The sequence below is a fragment of the Sabethes cyaneus genome, chromosome 2 (assembly GCF_943734655.1).
Source record: "Sabethes cyaneus chromosome 2, idSabCyanKW18_F2, whole genome shotgun sequence".
NCBI lineage: Eukaryota > Metazoa > Arthropoda > Insecta > Diptera > Culicidae > Sabethes > Sabethes cyaneus.
The window spans coordinates 92,739,440-92,765,150 of NC_071354.1; the positions used below are offsets into that span (position 1 = coordinate 92,739,440).

At 38.4% G+C, this 25,711-nt stretch overlaps 1 protein-coding gene across 8 annotated transcripts in view; it reads right to left on the bottom strand.

Annotated features, from left to right (window-relative positions):
- Nucleotides 1-23,283, bottom strand: part of LOC128733941 (zinc finger protein 189-like) — a 43,449-nt gene extending 20,166 nt beyond the window's left edge. For 3 of the 8 annotated variants that reach the window (XM_053827829.1, XM_053827830.1, XM_053827825.1), the window contains exons 1-2: nt 23,008-23,283; nt 19,362-19,679 (exon numbers count right to left, since the gene is read on the bottom strand). In XM_053827829.1, coding sequence (XP_053683804.1) covers nt 19,362-19,487 — 126 coding nt within the window. In that variant the 5' untranslated portion in view covers nt 19,488-19,679; nt 23,008-23,283. Of the gene's footprint in view, nt 1-2,710; nt 2,776-19,361; nt 19,680-22,328; nt 22,524-22,598; nt 22,987-23,007 lie in introns of those variants that run through there. The other 5 variants (XM_053827832.1, XM_053827827.1, XM_053827828.1 and 2 more) reach the window with 5 other exon arrangements.
- Nucleotides 23,284-25,711: the final 2,428 nt, after the last annotated feature.

Below are 25,711 nucleotides of genomic sequence, written 5' to 3' on the forward strand. Positions count from 1 at the left end.
GAGGGTATTTTCAGTAGGTTTCTAAATTCAGCCTATTTGCCTTTTTTGTCGCCAATTAAAATACTTTTCCGACATACAATTTTAATATGTTATAGCTATTTTATCAAGACTGTAAGTAATCTACTATTTTTTATTCAAAGAACGTCAAAACCACCTATTCTTCCACTAGAACTAGGCCATGAGCCGAAAAAATAGATGCAATCGCTTAATGGGCTGAAAATATCCTCCCGTGCCCTAGCAAGGCTGAAACAAAACGTAAAACTTTACTTTATTTCCATGTCCAAGTATTTTAGTGCTTTAACAGGAACATATTGTTTCAAGGTGATAATGGTTCACCATTAAAAGTTCTGGTGGAAAATTAAGGTCCGTACGTAAAATTTATCGATTTATCGATGAATACACTGTCTTCCTCCAGACCATTAAAGTAATCCAGAACCAGGAAAGGAATTGACCCTATTTTCTAGATTGAGAAACAAATGGATTGGTATCATCATGAGGACGTAAAAAAGGTCACAGAACATCAAAAGGGTCTTGTTTTGATGTGCGTTGGATACCAATCAAAAGCACCAGTGCAATTAATCAACATTATTGTAGTAGATTCGTCTTTATGAGATTCGTTTTCTTTCGTTTCAAATTTGTAATTTATAACTATGAAAACTAAAATCAAAATACAAATATGTTAACATATTTTTAGGTCGTCTCACCCTAAAACCATCTCAAAAATCAGTTTGAAGTCGTTAATATTACACTGTTTTTATTGTACGAAAAAAATCTAATATTTCCGTTTTATTCTATCATACTTAAGCTACTTTCTATCCTCGCAGTAAGTACACTTTTTACCTGGCTTAAACATTGATTATTTTGCAAAGCATTAACACGGTTGAACGAAACTTATGCATAGAAGATTATTTCAAGCTTTTCTATAGCACTTGTTTATGTTCTGATTACTCTTGGTTATTCCTCAACATCGACAGTGAAGGACATGACGGAGGAGCTATAATACCATAAAACCATGAAGCGCAGCACTACGTACGAAAACAAATCACCAGGCATTTTAAACATCCTTTTGTTATAAGTAAGGTTACCTGCTTTTAAAACGCAAATTATTCCTAGAGATATGAATCGCTGTAAATTGTTGTGCTTTTCAAAGCAAAGAAAACACATCATTCAAATGCCGATATCACGAAACAACAACAAAAGCCACAACCTTCGCCACAACCAAGAAAGAAGCGAACACCATGAGAAAACATCAAAACGGTCACAATTCCGTCCGTCCATCACGTTTGTCGGTCCGAAGACGCAAACTGGGATGCTTTTATTGCACTCAGGTATTCAAGTAGTAACGTTCGTAATACGACCGAACCTGCCTGCATTAATCATCCGATTCTGAGGGTTCGGCCGTAAGTAACGTGATAGCAGGGTTAGCTGCAGAAATTGCATGGGAAAATATTTTTAAAAGCACAAGCCATTCTACACTGTTTATCCTCACAAACATTATCTCTAATTTATATTTCAAGCAACCACGGCTCGAATCTAAGTAAGTGCAATTGTCGAGCGATCTTCAGCTTCAGGTTTGTAATTACAAAGCCGCAAATTAAATCCCTGGTGCTGGTGGTTGTTCACAGAAGACAACGTGACATGCAATAAATCGTTGGTCCAATCTACTGTCCTGCAATGAAAAGCTCGCTCGAAACCGTGGCTTCTCGTGAATGTTAAAACATAACCAACAATCATGTCGGTGATATTGCGAAAGACGTCGTGTTTTGAATGTTCATGTCCGTCGGATTGACGGTCACAACCAGCAGTGACTTGCACCGAGCAAGCTACAGAGTAAAGACAGCAGAGAGTATTGGGGCTGGTTGAAAGACTAGTGGTTGGGCCTTGGTTGGTTGATACTTTCGACGTATTCGCGTCTGTCGTGACTCAGACACAGAGGAAACAACATTTATATGATATTAATTCCAACATGCTGAACAAACTCTCAGGCCCACACAACGCAAAACACGGCTCTGTTGGCTGGCGGCTCTTCCCGTGAGATAATGGTTGGCTTTCAAGCAAGGGAAACACGCAAACAGTACCAGGGTTGTGTGTATTGAAAAAGCAACACAAGTTTTTTGCTAGTATGGTGGTACTAGCGATCGCCGGTGTAAGCGGAACAACCTGGTTGCGGTTCGTCATTGAAACAAAAATGTAAAAGAGAAAGTGGGACTAGAGTGCTTTTTGGTATGAGTTCTTTTCGATGGGGCGCGAAAAAACAGCATGAAGGACAAGGCGGCGCCACTATACAAAATGAGATTTTTCGTCGAATCACCAAGCATACACCAAGCTGAACGTGGTATTGAATTAGGCTTTATCCACCAATGGATCCCAATAGGATTGTACAGTTTCCACTTATACGAAATTTGAGCAGACAGTTGCACGTCGCGTCGTATATCTACTTTTCATCCCACCCGACAGTAGGACTTGCGGATATTGTATGTGGGTCAAGGTCGTCGATCCAATGTATATGTAGGTGAACGAACACACTCCTCAAGCTCGACTAATGCAGCTGACGATGAAATCAAAACACTCCACCGCACACAGAACAAATCCTGTGATGTAGGTCAGAAATTGGTCAGATACCAAACACGTCGAGCCCCATTAGTGTGTGGGTATTTGCACAAATTTAATTGAATGAAAGTGAATATTACAACAATCACACTTTGTTTACCATTCCAAACTCGTCACACACGTCCGTAATACTACGACTAGGTTCAATAGAGGCCAAGCCTCCAGATTCACACTAGCATTGCCGACACTGTTATAACTGTATATTAACGCCGCAGTAGGTACCACTATTTTTTTTTATTCCGACAGGATTCTCAGTCAACGACTCTGTCTGGCGGAATGAAGACTGCACGACGTTTCGTTACAGAGATTGCCAAACCTGCACATTATCGTCCTCAGCTTGTCAGCTGCTGGGTGGTTTCGTAATTCGCCATATAAAAATAAAGGACAAATCGAATGCATCGCTGCTGTACATTACATACCAATTCATGCACGAATCGGTGCCTCAGTTGCAGAGCGACATATACACGTGGAGGTGGTGTATCGAAGTAGATTTTCTGTGGAGGTTTTGCCGTGTCCCCAACAGTTACGGAAATCGAATGACTTCTGGTGATGTAATTGTGATAGATGCGGATAGTTTCATTAAAGTAAGCTTTTAAAATTCACTCGAACTACTTTAATGATCACAGAAATCATTGATGTTAGGTAGTTTGTTTTGGTATAGCATTATTTTGGATTTTAAAATTAAATGCATACAAACTAAACGCAGTCTGTGAGTATTAATGAATCATATGATTGACGCATCCACGTGCTGCCGGTGTACATAGCAGTAGAATGCTTTTTTCACACCTTCATATCATAGCGGGCGGTATCACACACATTCCATTGATCGCGTGTGTGGCTGCACACTACAGCTACATAAATAACTCTTCTCTGATATGATATTTCCATAAAAATGATACCAAGCGGATTACCAGCGTACGGACGCCCGGTCACCGGTTCGGTTTTGTTGTAGTGTATTTTCACTGCTTTTATGTTTTCATAGCTTCGTGTTGCTACCTACTGTCTACTGTAGCTTAACAGTTGATGCTGCAATGTGTTAAAAATGTTTATTCGTAGGCTTCATTATTATCATCAACAGCATTGCAACTACCTAATGGCAACATATTTAACATTCACAGCACAATACATCACACGTCATCCTTGTGTTTGTACGGTTGTGAGTGAGATGCGCTGCACACACACGTTTGCCCAGAGTGTGAGCCTGCAGCTTCCATGATTTCATAGTAATTTGTTGTTTTTTTTTCAGCACAACTATTTTCTGCACGAAGAGGAAGTTTTTGATAGCCTAAAATATTGACATTGGGCGAGGTGGTGCAGCAACTTTAAACATTGTATACTGGCTAAGGAAAACAAAAAGGCCACTGGTAAAGTTTGAAAACACTTACAAGAAATTTTTGTCCGAATTAGTGGGCTATCCAAACATGATTTCAAAAGAAAGTCAGTAGCTACATAGAACAAACTGTCGATGCCAGCAACGATTGCCAGACACGAATAACACGAGAAAATGCTCAAGCATTAGCATGACGTTTACACCGATCACAAATCAATATGATCAATGGCAAAGACAACAATAAAAAATAGTATAAAACCATCAAGACGTATAAAAAAACCTGTTGGCGGTTATACGTCAAAGCCACGTTTACAAACAAATTTGATCTGCCAAATTCAGAACGATTAGGTCCGAAAAGATAGCCATTTCCCATATCTAGTCCACTGTGGTTTGTGCCGGGGCGGAGGAGTCGGGTTCAAACCGGTCGTAATCGGTTCCCGTTATAGCTTGGGCTTGGGTAAAGAATAAACGTTATACAAACTCAATAAGCGTTGCTTCTACGACCCTTCTTTACTTAATTTTTCGTTCTTTCTCTTTCACGCCTTGTAGGGAAACTGTGGGTAAGACGAACAGGGTGGGTAAGACGAACAGATGGTTGATTCGTAAATGTTTTGATGGGCATCCAACCATCTTGCTATCTCACGATGCCTGAACGTTCCCAACATCATTTAGAACTTTGAAATTTTGATAAAGTACAGAAAAACTGGAAATTGGAAGGGATTCTGCGTTTGGATGTAACTTTTTTGCCAACGGAATTAAGCTTTTTGTGCGGTTTAATTCTAAAATGTTACTTTATAAAATGAAGTATTTTAATTTAATACCTTTTCAAGTAACGTCTGCATTGAAAAAATAGGTAACTTTATTTGCGTATGAAAAATTGTGAACGCTTTGAAGAAAATGTATAGGGTAGCAGGGGGCAAGATGCCCACCTTAAGCTCACTATCAATATATCCGAAGAAATCCACACCAAAGGGCTCAAAACCCTCGCTAGGTTATCTTTTACAGTCTTTTCTATAACCTGTATTCATATTGGGTGCTAAAAGTTATAATGCATATCAAATATTCACGAGCAAAAATTCATCGATTCTTGGGAATTTTACCAACCTGCGGGACAAGATGGCCACCCTTGTGGGGCAAGATGACCATCCTTTTCAAAAGCTATTAAACCTTCATTGTATTTCACGTATAATCAAAATAGTAAATATTATGGATTCAAGCTGATCATAAACTGTTTTAAACATTTATTTGAATAATTGGGAGTGTTTAGTTAACCATAAAAAAGTTGTTCATTGAATGTACGTATTCCTCTGTGGTCATTATTAGACAGAAATATGTTAAACAATGTATTTTTATCGAAAATCTTGGTCTATAAAGCGGTGCGCATTTTGCCCCGCAAGTAGATGAATTTTTAGAAGCAATTTGTAGTAAATACATTATCTGCATAATTGGTGCAATATGGATGAAAATTTTTGTAATTGTTTAAATTATTGTTAGATGTAGTGTTTATTTACGCGTACGGTTACTAATTATATATCTTTATAGCGTATATAACGATTTTTGAAAGGGTGGTCATCTTGCCTCTTCCTACCCTAATGATGGGGTGAAATGGACAACTGCTAGTACTATTATAATAAAGTATTATTAAAACTATTATAATAGTGAAGCGAGATCTGACGAAGAGTACACGGTGTACAAGGAATTGATGACCGGTAAACAATAACCGCGTGAATTGGAGTAATTTAGTTCATCAGGCTGTGTCTCAGTACATAAAAATATTTTAAAATAATGTACAGAAAATCGTCGAAATACTCCAGAAAAATATCAAAGTAGATCAAATTAAATATAAAGCCAGGACTCATAGCTGAATCGGTGCAGTATCAACTTGAACTGGATAATTAGAGCCAAATTTGAAGAATGTAAAGCGTAGATATTCCCTTCTTCGAAAATGCGTTACATAATATGTAAATAGCCTTTTACTTAATTTTTTAAATTTTTATTTTAATGTGGTTTTAACCAGTTGGTCATTCACCATCTTACTTCATTTATCGCAGTTACGTAAGGGACCGTGCACTAATTACGTAAGGCATAATGGGGGGAGGGAGTGTTCCGCGAAATCTTACAAAATCTTATTTGGGAGGGAGGGGCTTTAATCATTTCTTACGTAAGATTTTCACACACGAAAAAATTATGAAAAATTCACATTTTTAACTAAAAATTTGAAATTGATAAGTTGTGAAGTGTCGAAATCCTTCATACTGCAAGGAAAGGCATAGCAACCTGCTGAGTATTTTAGCCTTGCCCACTCAGGGAAACAACAGTTGGGCTACTTGTTCTTGAGCCATCTGATGTCATCGGTTTATGCTATCCAGCTTTCCACGAGCGATGAGGGTGGCTGATGGGTAGAACTTTCTGAAGGGCACAGCTCGGTTTTGACATTCAATGAAGGAGCGGTTACTGCGGTTACTATGGAAACCACTACGGTTGTTTGCTGGTTGAGTGGAAAAATGTAAACATTGTTTAGTTTACGAAGATCAACCGAAAAGGAATTTAGTTATACGGAAGCGCAGTTTTGTAACTATTCTTGGCTGAAATATTGTCACATTGACCCAATGCAAAGACTATTTCACAAAATGATAGCTAAAAAAGCACAAAAATTCGATTCTCTTCAACTAAATTCCTCTTCGGCTGGTCTGCGAAAACCAGGGCTATGGTGTGCTTGTCAAACTCCATGTATTCGATGCGTTACTAACATGCACCAAAAATTTGGCTCTTAGGGTTACCATTTTTTCCAAATTAGAGTGACCAAGAAATTTTTGCAATATTTTTATAAATTTTTTACTTTCAATTAGGCGTTTTTTTTTAATTGGTTAGAAATTGAAATAACAGCGAAGAAAAAAATTTGACTTACATATAAAACTAAATCGCTTGTGAAACTTTAAGCTCGTTTTAATTAATTACAATAAAAATTCATTACGATAATTATCAATGACCTTCAAACAAAACAAGTTTGGTTAGCTTATTACGAATAGACTGAATGCTTTTTACTATTGAGTATTTGTGTTTTTATGAAGAACGAACATTGGAAGAACTGGGATTGTTGTTTTTGAAACACTACTGCAAATACTAAATAGGAGGAATTTTTTATGGGGATGATGATTTCGATGCTAGGTACGAAATTTTCGCTTGACACCACCCCCCTGGCGAAAACTAAACAATGTTTACCAATCACCAAACAACCGTAGTGGCTTCCATAGTAACCGCAGTAACCGCTTCTGCAATGAATGTCATAACCTAACTACGCCCTTCAGAAAGTTGTACCCATCAACCACCCTCATCGCTCGTGGAAAGCTGGATTATTCCAACATATTTCGTTGCAATTGCTTATCTCACTCCCGCAAGGCAGCCGCAAAATCCCTTATGCTATCGTGAGAAACATTTTTGTTTAAAAGTAGCTTATTCAACTAATGTATAGCTGTACCAATGGAACTGGTGCTAAGCTACTATACTACAAAAATGTTTTTTGGGATGTATTGTTTTTCTGTTCCTAAAGATCTTGAATGCCGCATGTGACCAGAGTGGGGTCAGTATTTTGCTTCAAAGGAAACCGCGGGTGATCATTACAGATCTGTACATTAGACGCAACGGAGTGCTAATTCCAATATAAGACCATGTCGCGTGTCATCTAGAAGAGGCAAAAAAGTTCTTTGTACGCTACTTGACGAGGACACGTGTTTAGACGATTTAGAGTGGATCAATGCGAATTAAGTGGACGCTAGTGAGTTTTTGAGCATACACCAACATTTATTGACAACCTCAATGCTGAAATACGTTCTGTTCGTGAGTGGGCCATAAAAGGATTTACAACAGACAATGGATATGGTTTTTTTTATTAATTTTTTTGAACTTTGGTTTTTATAAACTTGTTTAAACTTTGTTGACTGTTTCAATATTCTTTCAATGTCTAACTTTTTAAATAAAACTTGAGTTTTGATGTTTCAAAAAATCTTACTAAGATTTTTTTATTGGGGGAGGGGGGATTGGCCAAAATCTTACAAAATCTTATATAGGGGGGAGGGGGGGTTCAAAAACGAGGAAAAATCCCTTACGTAATTATTGCACGTCCCCTAAGAGGTCCGTGCCCTTTGCATGAGCATTTTTCGTGCCGGCCGCAACTGGGATATCGATCTGGTCACTTTGCTAACGGGACTTCAGGTTCATGGGTCGTGTTGCTTTGCTATTTCTGAATTCGGTTCTCATTTACAAATGCAGCCCCATACTACGGGACTGCCGCCTCCTTAATTCCAAAAAACGAACACGAACGTTCAACCTTAATGAGCTTAAATTTACAAAAAAGATGCTCCTCCTACAAGTACACTCCTCGATAGACTTGGTCGGTAATCACGCGGCTGGACGTATCGGTCCATCTACTTCGATGCTTCGTCTAGACGGTGTGAAAACAGGCCTACGAAATGATGATATGACGATAATGGGCGACAGGTAGTAGCAGGCGATAAACATGTCGCTTTTGTTTATCTGGCACGTAAATAGCAACCTTATATTGTGAATGGGAGTTTTCACCGCCAGAAAGCCAATCCTTCAAGCAGCTTGTTGTTTCAATAATTCATCTGGGGAATCCATACCTCACCGGATATACTTTAAATCGAAATGTGAAAATTAAGGGTATGGCGCTGCGTAAATAGCCGCTGATATTGTAACAAATGATTGTTGATGTGTTTTTTATGACAACAAGAACTGTTTTGACAAAACAATGTATCAAAATTCTGCATGATTTAAGGAATTGACCGTATGATAGAAGCAAAGTCGACGATTTAACGATGACGGAAAACTATTGATTTCAACAGTCAATACTTGTAGCTTCCAGTATCATATCAATATCAACGTCAACAAATGGATTAAAAAAATTCGTAAACAACAGTTTTCTTACCTTCTTATCTTAGTAGATAATTTATGGCTTGTTCTGTAAGTTCTCTGTCCCGAGATTTTGAACGAATATTTTTTGCTATCGTACGATTGAATTTTCAGTTTTCAGTGAGAATTTAGAAAAAAGGAATCGCTTTCAGATACACATTTAAGAATCCTTTACGTTCTTGAAAACGAAGCTCGCGGCTTCCGATATTTAGAATTCTAAGAAATCCACGAGCTGCGTTCCCTTGCCCGAATCGCAAGGATTCCGTCGGTTGTCTCTAATTCTTCCACCGAGTTACAGGTATCGTAGCGATTCTACAATAGAACCCTTAGAATGTTGGTAAGAGTAGGTTGAGCTACTTTTTATAATAGTTTTGGTTATATCAAAGGCATTTTTCCTTAGTTCTTTCGATATAAAGATATGTAAAAGCCAATATTGTTTGCCATAAGAGAGCAATTTCCATGCGAAATCCAACAACAGATTGTTTGATTGCTGGAGTACTTGATTGCTCGTTGGATTCCCGTCGGTGAATCCGTTATTTATAACTTTGCGGCATCGTTCCAAAGTGACCAAACCAAAGTAGAAGACAACTTTTTCTATAGGCAGGAAGATATTCTGGGTCTCTTCAAGGCAAATGTTTAAGGACAGTAAGGATAAAGCTTCCAAATGAGCTGACGTGATTGTGAAATCATACATGCATTTTCAAGCAAAAGATATATAAATGCAAAATATAAAGATCTCAAGCTGTGAAAGTGTTTTTGCTTTACCTTCCGGAGTAGTATGTTGTAATCAAATATGATGGTGATGCAAAGTAATTACGTCACATTTTACTCAGGTAGATTAACTTGCAGCTGTTCATAAAGGTATCTAACAATCCTTGAAACCGACGACAACCATCGATTGAATGCACGATGAGGAACATTTCAAAATTAATATTTATTTGAAACGATGGTTCTACAATTGATGAAGGGACGGCAGGGGAAAGAAATGAAAATTTTTTTGATGAAGGAGGGGGAAAAGCGGAGAGGGGGGATATTGGTAGCTACGCTTAACAAGTAGTCGTTTTGACTCCTACCTTTTGTCTAATGTTGGAAGGTGCATGTGTCGAACCAAGCTATATAATCTGAGATTATACCCGAATTCGAACCCACAACACCCACCAGGGCATGTGGTTCGCTGGTACTTGTACCTTTGAACCATAGAGGTGCTGGACAAAAGGAGACTGCAAAACCCACTCATCAAGATAGCGACGCGTCTGGTTGGGTTATAGACACAAATTGTGCCTCTTCCTACGTCTATTGCAAATTACCACCGAGCGAAAAGTTTAAATCTAACTGGTTTTTACTGGCAGGACGACGACTCATGCACCTTCCAGCATTGGACAAAAGGTCCTTCATCAAAAATTTTTTTTTCTTTCCCCTACCGTCCCTTCATTTATTGTAGAACCATCGTTTCAAAAAAATATTAATATTTATGTACGACCGCATTTCAAGTTCAAGACTAAAAACTTGAGATTAGTCTATTTCAAAATTGTTAACGTGGATAAATACATAACCGGCTTCTAGTAATACAAACAATATTGCTGAAAAACAATATGAAGAGCAAAGACCCATTTTGCTTTCTTGAACCACTACTTTTTGTAGGGTTACGTAAAGTGTGTCACATAATAGTTATACCAAGAACGATTGAGTCTTTGGAAGTCAATATTACACGGGTCATCGGTTGGATAACGGTAGACAAAGTGTTCCGAAATTGAACTTTTCGCATGGACCACCTGGTCAAGCGTGGTCACTTGCAGCATTTGCATAAAATTATCTTTTAAAGGTAAATATACCTGACAGTAATTTATCAATAATAAAAATTCAAATTGTGACGCATTTAGATTAAATCCGGTTTCGTTTTTGACATCATAGACGACATCCGAAATCCTACTGCATTGCGGTTTGGCCGCAGTTAACACACTAATAATATTACAAACGCAGAAAAAGTCTAACATGAATGTTATCGCAATTAGAAAGAGACGTTGCAAATACGGGTACAGACTTTGTATCACTCAGTCATTAATTTTGTGTGTGCGACTCAGTTGTCGCGCCTGGTAAATGACGCATTTATCACATGCAATAATGGCACATCCAAACAGTACCGAAATCACGTGCAGTTATTTTCAAATTTGGTACCATGTTTTGATGTTCCTAGGCTTGGTGCAACCTTTCTTGTTATTCATCATATGTGTGAGATCAGCATATTATATCGAGATCAACTGAGGTTTTTTTTTTAAATGAAACTAACGAAGGTAAAACACAAATATACCGGTTTGTGAGAGCTAAATCGCAAGCTCAGCATTATATTTCTGCACCGTCAAGAAAAAATCTTGATATTCCACCAGCGCTCGGAGACGATTTCAAATCATTACATGCAAAAGTCAACTAACAGGCTGTACCTCCGCGAAGAACCTCTCAGACTTTAACGAAGCTCAATTAATCAATTGATATTATTACAGTTCATCTTGGCAAAAGGTCACCACGGCTGTATTGAGTAATTGTCGTCATTACCACAAGCCACCAACTGTGCTCTTCTCTTGATTTCAGAACAAAACAGAAAACAAGTCCAATGAAGTAGCTCTACAGACGAAAAATACCGTGACATCATTCTCATCTTGATAACCGAGAACACGCAGTTTTTTATCTCGGACCATGATTGCTTGGTTGAATTAATTAAGCCTGTTTAGGTTGATACATTTAGTACGATACTTTGAAGCTATTCGTGAGTTTTGGATGTTGAATTTGCCAAATCCTAGATGGAAAGCTCGAAACGAAAATCAAAACATAAACAAATGCTGTGCTTCAATGTGTTGGATAACCATGTACTAGGTCAAGTGAGTTTCCGTTCGGTTTTCTACAATATTCTTTTCTCTTGTAAATGTTTCAGGTATAGTTGTTCCAATCGAACCAGCACTTTCTTAGTGAGTCTGTTCCTACATAATACTGCTATCAACTTCACTACAGACATCATCTAGACAGGGCGCATATTTGGTGACGCATGTTGTAGTACTTGGCGAGTAGGCTGGCTCCCTTTCAAGCGTGCGTGTATTAGATACAGATCAGGGCAACAGAGCACCTCTACCTCTACCGGACTTACTCTCTTTCTTGCAGCCTCTTGTTTTCATGTTTCGTTTCATGTTTTGGTAGCACACTGCGAAGCAGTAACCAGCGTGGTTCGCGGTCGTATGAGTTTTTGAAAGAATTTGTGAACGTTTTGTGTATACTTCCGATTGTAAACAAAGTACCGTTCGTTTGTCATTAATTGTTTTGACTTTTAGTTTAATATAAGAGATTTGATATCCAACAGATCGTAAGAAAGTTTTGCAAATTGGTATAACTAAATTTGTAAATGACAATCACATTCTTATATTTAATTTTTTTAATGCGGGAACCGAGGGTTTCGTTTTCTTACTACAATAAAATTGTTATCAGAAATTTTATGTTGTTTAAAAATTAAACGAGCAAACCAACCAAGAGCATTTTATCCTAAAATATAAACTCTACTGTGATTCAAAACATGGGACTCTATCGGTCAATTGTGCTGTTATAGGGCCTTACCGTTTTCGGCAAACGAGATGCAAAATGACTGCGGTCGAAATCCGGCGTTGCCAAAGAGAGGAAAACTCTATGCTTGCACTTGATGTCGAATTTTGAACGAAGAAAATTCTGTTGTGTGAATGAAATATGATGCGCATAAATTCCTATGAGCTACAGCCAAAATAAGGTTCAGTTTAGTTTTGGCTAGCACGATCGACAAACATTGCGTGCCTGCGTGCGACAAAACATAGAAACTAGTTGTCATCGTTATCGGTACCATCGTGGCAACAGTACGTTTTCCCGCCGCTCGTCCAAGTGCCGAGCATAGGATGGTAGAATAACGACGACGAACATTTCTGTTTGTTCAATCCAGGGCTTGTGTATCCAGCTGAATTTGCCGACTGAGCTGAGACGACGCGACGACTCATGGTGATGGAGAAACGCGGAAAAATATAAATGTGAAATCCAAGTAACAAAAAACAGCACTATCATTCTCGTTGTCGTCGTCGTCATCGCGGCACATTCAAAAGAACCACTTTCCGACGGCACACAGCAACAAGCAAACTGCCAACCGCACATACAACTCTACCGAGCGAGCGTCGTCTGAAAATAAAGCTGATGTTGGAATAACCTTTCTCCCCGGTTCGACCCTCTCTTTCTCTCCTGGCGTCAGTAATTTAATTGCATCCAACTTTGTGCAATGACGCTGTACATCGGGAACCGGAGCTAGTTAAAAGTTCAGACCTTGTTTGCACAATGCCGCGCCGATGCATCGGAATAGTCCAGAGGGAAAATCTCGCTTTCCGGACCTGGTAGTGCGCATACCTAATAATTCAGAATGGTCAAATCAGGGTGGAAGATGAATCACTCCCGACGACAGCCCAAGATTGCTTGCATCATTTTTCATCGAAAAAAAAACAGGAACTCTTTTCTACTTGCATGTGAACAAGTTATAGCGGAAGGTATTAACATTCTTCTGACCCCTTTACCGTAGGAGCTGGAATGCACTTCGAAAACGGAATATGAAGCAGGGTGTCGATTAAGTTTTTTGAATTAAATTACCTAAAGAATAGTCGCCAACTCGCCTGTCACATGCTTCAAAAATCATGCGAGAAAAGAATAAGGGCAGTCTCCACTTGGTCTTAATATTTTTTATTTGTATAATCATATTATTCATGATATTAGTCTTTTTTTCGAAATGTTTTATTATATTAAATGTAATTTTAGTGGTGTTGGCAGCATAACAAGGCTAATTGAAGTACAAATTTCAAATTTCAAGTACAATTTCTAACAAAATGGGCCGGAACTATCATTGCACGGAAGCCCGCTCATCCGTCAAATGACCAAGCAAGGTAAACCGTAACCAGAGATCGCTGCCTTTCTTGGTAGACCATTCGTTTTGCGACTCCGTGACCCAACCAGACCTCTTCTGGTAACCAAATGACCCCGGAACACTACAGCTAAGGTTAACGAGCACATCAAACAGTTGTCCAATATTGACCCGTTCAAGACAGCATCGAAGATAAGGGATCAGAACAATTCAGAGACGGCTTGTTGAGAAGCAGCTCGTCGGTAGAAGTCCAAGAAAAATACCTATGCTTACGCGGAAGCATCTCCAAGATCCCGCGCCTCTGGAGGGAGGCCAAGTTATTATGTAGAAAATAAATTGCGTATCTCACTTTTAAGGGAATTAATCATCCAAATATTTCTCTCACAAGAAGGGGCTTGTTATACCAAGAAATTTTCCGGAAGACACTACATGCGATAAACTTCACGTTTCGGCGCAATATCAATCACACGATCACGTATTTCACTGTTTGGACCACTGTGGATCGTGTTGGTTCGAAAGGTCACGAAAAATATCGCCCTTGTATCGAAAATATCGTTAATTTTGATCTCGAAAAATAACGTACTTAAACGTTATACTTCAAGTACCAGTTAGTACGCAATAATTTTATTGTGAAACTAAATTGTTATTTTTACAACTTTTTACAAGCTAAATGCAATAACAAAATCAGAGGGGTTGTGTACAAGACACGACCGCATATATAGGTGACGCAGGACTACGTAAGTCTCTTTGTAGTGATAGTGGCATGTATTCATGCTTGTAATCATTCGATTCTTCATGTATACATGCTATATGAAACATATATACATGCGTTGTATGTAACATTTATCAAAGTAGTAACATTCCATACGTTCAATTCTCAAAAGATTGTGCATTTGAAACTGAAATTAAAGATTGTTTTTATTATCCATGGTTTCCCACGTTGAAGGGATTTTACCAATTCAATCCTATTTTATCAACAGCACATCTTTCTACTACACTTCTAATGAAACGGCAAGCATGCGTATTCACAGAGTCGTATTATAACCGAACATTACAGGTGCAGCACATTTTTCCAACACAGATATTAAGTTCGCCGAGGTTTAATCGTCTCGCAGTAAAGAATTTGCGATTTGTTGGGACAACGAACTTGTCATTTTTTCTGGCACACTTCCCTAACACAGACATCAAATTGGACTAGGTTTAATCGGGTTCGTAAGAAATCTGTTGGCACGAGGGGGCTTTGTCACTCTCTCTGGCGTACTTCCCAAGCAAGGACATCAAAATGGTCTAGGTTGAACCGCGGTGTTAAGAAATCTTGTTGAAATGAGGAAACTTGGTCACTTGTTTTGGCTTACTTCCCAAGCACAGATATCAAATTGGTATAGGTTTTGATCATCGTAAAGAATCTTCCAACCAATCACGAAGCGCAAATTCTGGTAAAACATAGGTTCATTATTTTCAATTTTTCAATAGTTCAACATCAAGAATCCATACTTTTCTTCTTTTGGGTCAATTCTTAGAAGATTTTCCGATCGATTGGTGTAAGAATATTGAAAATCGATCGGAAAACCGCTGAGCTATTAGCGCTCAAAACCTTTCATTTTTCGTGACGCTCGCATTTTTCGATTTTTTGGAATGACACCCTATCTCAAAACTTGCCGTAAGACGTAGTCCTACGTCAAAAGCACAACTTACAAAAAATCGTTTGTTATCGATAGTAGCATATGCGTTATAAAGGCATAAAACGGTAGATTACCTTTTTATTGCAATAACACGTATATTCGCAGTGAGTCAGATAACACAGTAGTTTCAACCGAACGTCTGTCAAAACGTTTGTTTTTCACTCAGATTGGACTTAGTTTCACTCTAGGTTGAACTTTTTAGACGTCGGGTTCGCCCTGGGTCTTCCTACAGTTTCAACCCCGCTGTTAGCAATAAACTGACAACCCGAAAACGTTTGTTTATTCTCCCGAAAATGTTTGTTTATTCAGTGGTCGGATTGGAACTAACCCAGGTTAAAAAACAAAAACGGTACTAGATTCTGCCACATGCGGAATGGCAATTTATGCAAGATGATGACCTTAAACATATTGCTCGATTTGATCAAGAAATGGTTTAAAAACAGCAAAATTGATCTTATGGCCAATCCAGACAATAGAGAACATATGGCAGATCGTTAAAAAGTCCATAAGCCCTGTGAAATCAAAGAACAAAAAGGAACTGTGGTCCAAAATCCAGGCATCCGCAGCATGGTTTGGTATCCCTGTCAGCATATGTCGTAGCCTTGTTGACTCCATGTCGCGGGGAATACGTGAAGTTATTTGAATTAAACCATCAAATATTAACGATTGGGGTCAAGAAAAATACCTAGTTTGGTAAAGAAAGCAATTTTTGATTTTATTTGCTTGAAGGGACAATTTTTTTAGAATGTTCAGATTACTTCTAAGATGATTTTTCTTTTTTAGCGCCTTGTCCTGTACATCAACGGCAGCGAAGTCTGTCGTATAAAAAGAGAAGGTTAAATTTTAATAAAGGAATGTAGCACCTAGGTTTTGCTTTGCTTTTTTATACAAAGTTAATTTATGAAAATAATTCAAAGTTTAATATTTGGAAATCTTGGGACACCCGCGATGAAGAAATTCAGCATTTTCGAAGCTATTTCGTATTGCTGTACACGTAAAATGTGTTACCTAGGAAAAACTTCAAAGCAGTACGCCTTTTCCAGTCATCTTTCTTCATCAGTCCTGGTCAATAAACGGATGACAGCACACGGGCGGTATACTATGCTTATGCTAATTAAACGTGAAAATTGATAGCAATATCTTAAAGACTGCCTACCTGGAAAATTTATCGAAATCCAAAAGATAAAAGCCGGTAGGTGCACCATAAGTTACAAATGTATTGCAATGTTTACCTTTTGGATTATAAATAGAAAGCAGAAAAATAGAAATATGACAAGTATTGGTGTAACAAACACAGGATTTCAAGTCTAGGAAAACAACACCATAGTAACCGATGTATAATGTGTAGAAATATATGAACCAGACTGGAGTGCATTCAAACTAACGTAAAGACAACGGGTAGTAGCGCAGCGCGGTGGTGTGGTGGTGGTGGTGGTGGTGGTAGTGACGATTGCACTGCGATGCGAGGAGTCTTCTGGCGTGCTAGTGGTACTCACACGCACGGCTAACCAGATGCAATAAAAATGTGGTTACAGATTATCATCATACCATACCATACTCCTACCATCATGGTTGGCAGCATGGTATCTTGTGTTTTATGTTAGACGCGCCAGCGGAAAGTCGTCGTTTGAGTGGCCTTTACTCACGTGATAAAGTGTGTGCCGGGTGTATTAGAGTTAGGCCGATAATGAATGTGTTTTGAAAGCACATTCATGCTAAAAGTTTTTCAACACACCAACGGTGAGAAAAACCAGACAAGCGCAAATAACCAATCCAATATTAAGTACCACTGTTAACTGTCGGGTCGCCTCGCCTTGTGGAATATGCTACACGATTTTATATTATATACAGACGCACAAGTTAGAGACAGCTCCGCTAGTGGAGCCGAGTAGCAGCGTCGTACACCTTTACATAACCATCATCAGTAAAGTGATAATTTTTAATGCGCAGCTACAAAAACCCTCGCTTCATGCGCAGTTAGCGTGAACAACAACTGAACTAACACAGCGAAAAGTGGCAACCGAGCAGAGCAGAGCACAAACCACGGCTGTACTTTGTTCGTTCGAATCAGCAATTCTGTTTGCACACCACACCACTCCTCGATCTAGGTTTCAATAAAAGCAATCTTTTTGTATGGGTTCCTGGAAGAAAATCGATAGCGCATATTCATGTTGAGCATTCGGCTACACCGTGAATGAGGAGCAGCACACAGGCATAGGTGCACGGTTGTGAATGGAAAGGAAGGGAAAACAACCGCGCCGACAGCGAGCAGAAATTTCACACACAAGAGCCATAGAAGCAAACGTGGCAACAGCGCTTGATGATGTGGTTATATACCTACTATACCATTGCGGCCTTTTTTGTGTTCGCTTCGCTCGGTACTTTTCCGATTCTTGTTGCTGGCAAACTAATACATAACGCCATCAGCAGAGCAGCAGCAGCCATTTTTGAACGCGCCCAAATAGACAGACAGAAGAAAGAGACACTTGCGGCCCAGGAAGAAAGAATATTTTCATTAATATTAGAAATTGTATTGGTTAAATTTATCGCTTATTATCAACTTTTCTACATGAATGTGTTGAGTTTTACGCACGATTACCTTTCGTAGAATCAACACACTGTACTATAGATATAATGCATCAAGCACAATACGACGTGTAATTGAAGATCCCACATTCAATGAAGAAAAAGGTCAAAAACGGTGACGCAAATCAATCTGCATATTTGAATTTCAAATGGAACTAGCTAAATAATAATTACTGCTGGTCGGCTTGTCTTGTACGCTGCTTAAAATATAGCATTATACCGTTTAGCTACATTGCATATTTGAGTTAATTCATATGTCGTGCATCGCAGCGAATGATTGGAACATGAATGGCATTAATATCGCTCTCTGGCACAACAAACAATAAATTAATGCATTCATTCACGTCCTCACTACCATTGCCACGCAAATAAGTGCATGCAATTCCACATCAAAATAGAACAAGTGCTGCAGCAAATTACACGTAGCTATTTTTTATTGAAGTGTTGAAACTGATACCATAGCAAAAATCAGTTCGTCCTTGGTTAGTTGTCGTGGTGTCAGAAGTAGGTACAAAAAACAAAAACAAATGCTGCTTACACAAATCTTATTACAATCGATCTACAACAAAAGTTTATAAAATTGGTCAATACTATAGAGTATAGAGAGTGCGGCAACACAAAAAGAAAGTTAAGAACTCTTCAGGTAGCAGCCTATTAGTTCAATTCTGATGTGCAATATAAAATTTTTCAAAAGATTTGATGGGGGCAATTACCAGAATTAGTTATGCAGTTACTTAAGTTGTCACCTATGTGGTTACCGTTAATTGGAGAAAGACAGACTTGATTTGTTCTTTTTTTGGTTAACAGAAAGACAAGTCCTAACTGCATCCCGATCGGTCACAAGAACACGAATGTGTGTGCCCGCCTCAGGAGAACCTGCCACATATATCCAAGCCTCCGATATGAGGACGAAAATCCATCGAAGGAACCGTGAGCAATCGGATGGGCCGGCCGGTTGGATTGTTGTTGTAGAGTGAAAGCAACATATAGGCAGCGGTATGAGTTACACAATGTGTTTGTGTGATATGATAATGTTGAAAATTGTTGCACATCAGCACAGAAACACAGTGGACGAGAGCGACTTGTTCATAACATTAAACCCTCTGTGTGTGCCATGTTTCCACTAACTCCCCTCGGCGTGTTTGTGGAGCAACATGAACCAAAACACAGCCGTGAAATAGATTCAGTTGATTGGTGATATTTTTTGGCGGGAAACGGATCGAAAGCAATACTATTCATGTCGTCCTGAAGTGTACTTGTGACAATTGTAGGCAATTGAAAATAATTAGGAAAAAAATATTAAATATAAAGTACTTACCGTCGCATCACTGACAGTGTAATTAATGTTGGGGCTAATTTCTACCACCGACTCGGTGCGGGAGTTATCTGCAAAGCCCCAAGTGTAGTTAAAACTTGCGGGCGGATTCGTTTGAGCCGCGCACATTTTGATTATTCCGACACTGCTGCAGTTCTCTTATTAGTCGCAATCGCCGCTATTCGTTCTACTAATTAAATCTGACACGGCTTGTACGTAATAAGTTCCGCGCGATATGCGTTATCTAAACTTCACTACACTTATCTTTTTCACAATGCGGAGGTATCATCAGTTACGACAAATATTCCATTCGGGTATTATCTGTAAACGAATAAAAAAAACATATGGGTTGCGTTGAAACAGTTGTTTGAACACCTGGAGGATACGATTGCTACTATTTATAATGATTTCCGATTTGGTTAAACATGCCGATTCTAAAAAGTCACAGTATGTATTAGGCCATTGCAAATCATTTTCAAAGTTTTTGTAACCCCCCCCCCCCCCCCCCCTTGGAAATTGGCTTGAAAAATCGGGGGGCAAAAAAGTAATTTGTAGGATTTGAGTTAAATTTTGTTTATAAAACCAATTGTCAGTGGGCTCTACAGCCTGAAAAACTCGAAAAATGAGTGTACGAGTTGTTAACGCTTCTAGCACGAAATAGAAATGGAAGTTCAAACAGTGGAATTTCCGAAACTCGGTCAAAAAAATTTTTCTTTCGTTTTTGTCTTTTTGTTCGTAGAGTTTTGCATGAAAAATAACAACGTATATATTAAAAGCAAGAAATAGATTTGGTTTTCACGTTTAAACTTCAAGTAAAAATGCTTAAAATCCATTTTTTTTTTTGCTCGATCAAAAAATTCTCTCTGTTGTTTTTTCGCAACCCCCCCCCCCCCACTCCCTTCAGTAGCTCAACACCGGAGGGACAAAAACTTTTCTAAGTATTTATAATGGCCTTATTTAATCCACACGAAACTTTTCATTTGCTTTAAGACAGCTATATACTTGGCCCAAAGATACTAAGTGCAAATTTAGGATATCATATAAATCAATTTTTAAATCATGTGCTCAACCTATATCCTATTTGCTGGATCTAGTGGAACACTTCGTAAATTGAACACTTGTTTTGTTATCCAATTGTTGGGTTACAGTTTTTTATTTTTATACAATTTATTAACTTTTTTTAATGGGGCTTTTTCAACCAGTGGTTGGTTCGCCCCAAAAATTTATTTAACACGATTTAATTCTGATGACAAAATCGATAAACAAACGGTGTTATCATTAACATTGGATGGATCAGTAAGTGGTGGTCGATTAACTAAAACGTCATGAACTAAGACATAAGGTAAGCAATAAGTGATTTTGTTTTGGTGTTATACTTTTGGTTGTGTGAATTCTAATTTTGTGCCAAATAAATACCATTATTTGGAGGAAGTGTTAATTTTCTTCTTTCATTCGAAAACGGCAACTAAAGCGCATCAAGAGCTCCAAAACGTTAACGGCGATGCTACTATAATTGAAACAACATTTATTTTGTGAATGACCCAGTGCAGTCGCCTCAAAGACGGCGATTTTGATGTGGATCGTACCCCCAAAGACAAACTGCTAAATTCAGAGAGAGCTGGCGTCGGCATTAAAAGTGATCCGTCAAATCATTATCAAGCGATTGTATGCGTTGCGAATATTTCAAAGGCAAAGAACTGTCTGTGACAAAAAGAGGACCCGAGTTCAAATCCCAACCCCGCAGAAGTCACGAATGACCCAAGCTGGTTAAAGTGACTATAATCAAACAAATCTTATCGTGGCAGGTGATAAAGTAGTCATAAAAATGAATCAGCCACAATATGAACAGATGCACGACTAAGTGAGTCTACAGCATGACAACGATCGGCCTCACGTTACCAAATTCATTATAATCTTCTTGGTAGCACTCAAATGGATGCCCCACCCGCTATATTCTCCACATATTGCACCGTCCGACGACACATGATCTTGTATGAAAGCGTCAGAAAATGGATTTACATTTTTACTATTATAACGATATTCAAATTTTACCAGAAGTTGTAGTTAGCGTTAATTAATATTTTGACTGATTCATTTGTAACCATTTTTTCACAAAAAAGTTGTATCACAGTGAGAACTTAGTTACCTCCTGAATAATTGATGTCACGATTGATGAATGAACAGTTTTAGGTGACAAAGGGTATATGCGATAACAATATTCCCCTTGATAATTCCCATTGACCAGCTTCTGGAATTTGGCTATCTTGATAAAAATACAAATTCTGTAGCAGTTGAAACTTAGGTTAGAAGCAAAGTATCATAGTTATGAAAACAATAATTCTTGGTACATATTTGCAATGAGTACTTTACGAGAGCATATAGGCTTTACTGTTAGGTCCGTCTGCTTTTACGTCTTGGCAAAACACAAAATTAGAAAAAGTTGCGTTAAAACTTGAACAAAAATGTAATTTAATTTTTTTTTTTAGAACTCACTATTTTTCTATTTCAGATTTAGGTTCTACAAACTTTTTCTTAATTTTGAAATGATCCGACCACGGAAAGTGGATGAAAAATATGTTACACGTATTTATTCCAGTGCGGGGCTGAACCTCGACGAAATAAAACGGCGCTAAGCGACTTAGTAAACGTAACACAGGTTGAGAAAAAAGTAAAGCTGATTGAAAAAAAAATATTTTAGCTAAACATCAGGTGACTATTGTTATTTTACCGGTAATATAAACGTATGAACCTGCCTTTCTGTATAAAATTAAACAAAATGTTGCATAAAAAGGATTAAAAATTGAGAATTTTACCAATATAATCGGATTTTAAGAGAAAAAAGACACATCTCAAATGAAAACTTCATTGATAAATCAAAAACAGAGTTGTGAATCATTCAATCTTTCTGTTATTCTGAATTTGAGGTAAATTGTGCATCCGCGTAATAAGAGAACAAACCAAATAAGTTACCTATATCACACGCGTACACGCACGATTTTTCAAACTCACATACCGGTATATGCGGTCACTAGCGCCGAGTTTCCGAAAGTTGGACCAAATAGAAAAAAAAAAGAATGAAAAACACGCGCACACTCTGACGCTCGGCAGGACGAACCCAACAAATCCAAGCATAGAACAAAAAAGGTCGACTCGTTCGTTCGGTCGTTCTGTGTGTGCACACGGCGGCCGGGCGCAATATGGGCAAATTGAAAATTCACTTTTTCACTTTCTTGCACTTACACTTTCACGCAACCACAATACACCGCCCTCGCCACATACGAGCGTAATAGCATATCAAACTGATAACGCTGGAGCTGATAACATTTTTTTTGTCTTAACATTTTGTTGCCTGGCGGAGCGTCGTCTTCGAAAAAAATAAATTCATGACGGACGCCATTTTATGAACGAATTCCGCTTTCAACGATACAAGTGGAGCAAAAACGCGCATAATCGAAAAATATGTAGCAGAAAAATCGCAGGTAATTGATTTGTTTTTTTCTAATTTTCAGAATAAGGGTAAGAAATGAACGATTCAAATCCAAAAGAAAATTTGTGTCCGCGCGCGCTCGAAATATGGCTGTGTGGCAACCCACAGCTTTATTACTACTTCGATAGAGATCTTCTATGGCGTCTCAAATACACACTATACCTTTTTCAATTCACGCAGCCTACTGCGGAAGCACCGACGGTTGCTGCAGTTTTCGCTGTTTGCAAACGGGAACTTTTGTGGTGGTGCGGTGGCATGTGAGAGTGTTCACAAGTAAAGGCGGCGGGGGAAAATGCACTCAAAAAATAATCAAGGATCACTGCTATACTTGGCGTTGATTCACTATTGTATTGAACGAGAGTGTAGTCTCATCACCATCGGCTCAGCAAATGTGCGAAACGCGTACACCCAGCGAAGAGATCACACTACACACAACTGGATTTGTCTACAGCACTACGAATACTAACGAAGTGCTAGCGATTTTCTTGTGTTCGAAGCACAATTTCGAAAGGCCGATAGTTGGTTCTGTCCCGCTCCCGACATTAGCATGTCACACAGTGGAAGCGTAACCAGATAAATGCTTTTGAAATTATGCTTCATTGATAGTATTGAGTGTGCAGTACAATTTGAAAATTATCTTCTTAAAAATTCATTTCATTGATATGGTAATCGTAACATAAATGTCAAACCAAAAACTTAACGTGATAAGAAAATTCCAATAGCATATTTTAAAAATTTGTAAAATATTCGAAAAGCTGCCAACACTGCCAATTATATACCAATCACCCATCGTCACCGCCACTCGCCAGCTGCCTATGTGTAGAGCAAAGATTACCTTGTTGCCGTTGTGTGCAACGAGCGGTACCATTGTACCAAAGCCAAAGTAACAGGAAACTGTGTGAAAATAAGGGATAGCAATAGCAAATACATAGACGCTGCTTTGCTTCGCATAGTAATAAAAAATGCTTCTTACCAACTACCTCTAATTTTACTCTACTCTTCACACACATATACGCCCTACCCGATCAATACATTTGAAAAACATTTTCAAAGAATGTTAGATAGGCAAATTAGCTTCTGTTGAATACGTATCTCTTCACAGTTCACACTATCAAGCGTTTTGATTTGTGATAGCCGAAAACAAAAAACGGAGAAGGATATAGTTTGCATTTTCATATTGAGCAATAGAAACAATATTCTATCGGCAACATGCTTAAGGGGTAAAAAATTCGATCTTCACTGTATAAATGGGCGAGTTTCCCGTTGCACGCTAAAACATATTTTTGTATTTAGGTAAATTAAATATTCATGATATCCAGCTTTTTACGCGCTATAATGGCGGACGCTATAAATTGTGTTCGTAATATGTGATCAATCTTTTTGACAACTCTGCATCCATCAAAACTGGGCACTCTTCTCCTGTACGGCAGTGTTGCTCTTTCTTTCGTTTACGCAAAAGAAGGAAGGCAATAGTTTTGTCTAGTTTTGTTTACATTTCGCACAGTTTTGCTTTCCTTCTTTGACGTAAACGAAAGAAAGAGAACGGTAGTGTTGCAAGAGAAGAGTACCAGATTTGATGTATGCAGAGTTGTCAAAAAGATTGTTCGCATTTTACGAACACAATTTATAGCGGCCACCATTATAGCGCGTAAAAAGCTGGATACCATATACGGTTAAGGGTAAAAGTCAATAGGTAAGGGAGAACCTACCCAGGAAAGTCAAAAAATCGAGTCGTTAAAAAGTTACAGCGAAAACTGTAGAGCATTTTACGTGACAAGCAGCAAGGTGACTTGGTGATATTGATATTGCGCTTTCCCATGCTAGTACTTTGACAATCCGCAGATGACCCCACGTGAAGTAATAGACCATTTCTCGGGTAATTTTTCAAATAGGCCTATGTGACATCCCAAGTAACAACGGTAGCTGAATTGCAAGAGCAATAGCCGTTTACGGGTTGGTTTAAGGCGATCAAAGCTGCATAAAGTAAGCACTTAAATGGTGTTTAAATAAGCGATGTTTAAGCTACTTGAAGTTTTTCAAACCAGTTCTCTCCCAAAGCTGATAAACAAGCTAAAACCGGATTTTTCTACTAAAAACCTGCTTCTAAACAGCCATAAACATCAAACCGTTTTACGGCTGCTTACATGTGTTAAAGTGTAGAGTGGAAGCTTTTATTAGGCTCACAGCTTTCAAACTACTTTAAGGCTGCTTAAGCGTGTTAAAGTGGTTTTACAAACTTCTACCAAGTTTTCTTTCGGCTCACCCCAAGTAACCAAGAGTTCGAATAATGGTGTCTAACGAGGGTTAAACAGCTTTATACATAAAGCTATTAATCTATAACTTGCTAAGCAGCGTCACTTTTAAGTAACTAATTGGGCTTTCAAGCTGTCTTGGGTTCGCTGCATAGAACGCTAAGCAGCTTCAAAATAAACTGTCAAAAACTAAAATTTAGCAGCACTTCTATGTTCTATTTTTATACTTCTACCTAACTTCTATATTCGTTGCATTTGCCTGCTGTTGGGTTTGAACCCGGTGTGGTGATTTTGCGTGTTCCGCGTTGTAAACCTATTCCGATCCACTGCGTCATCTTTGCCGTATACAAGCGATGCGAATTTTGCCAATGAGTTGTTCTTAAGTAAAAGTTCGTTTTAGAACTTGCAGCAGCTTTATGCAGCGCGAATTAATTAAAGAACATAAAGTTTGGAGCCAGGTAATTAACTAGTAGTGAGATACCGGCAGCATATGCTACACAACACAACACAACAAAATAAGGAAGAGCATTGCATTCTAATTTTATTTGTAATTAGAAATGTGCGAGGATTAAATTTATTCGAGTGAAATAAAAATAATTAATCTCAAATAGTTT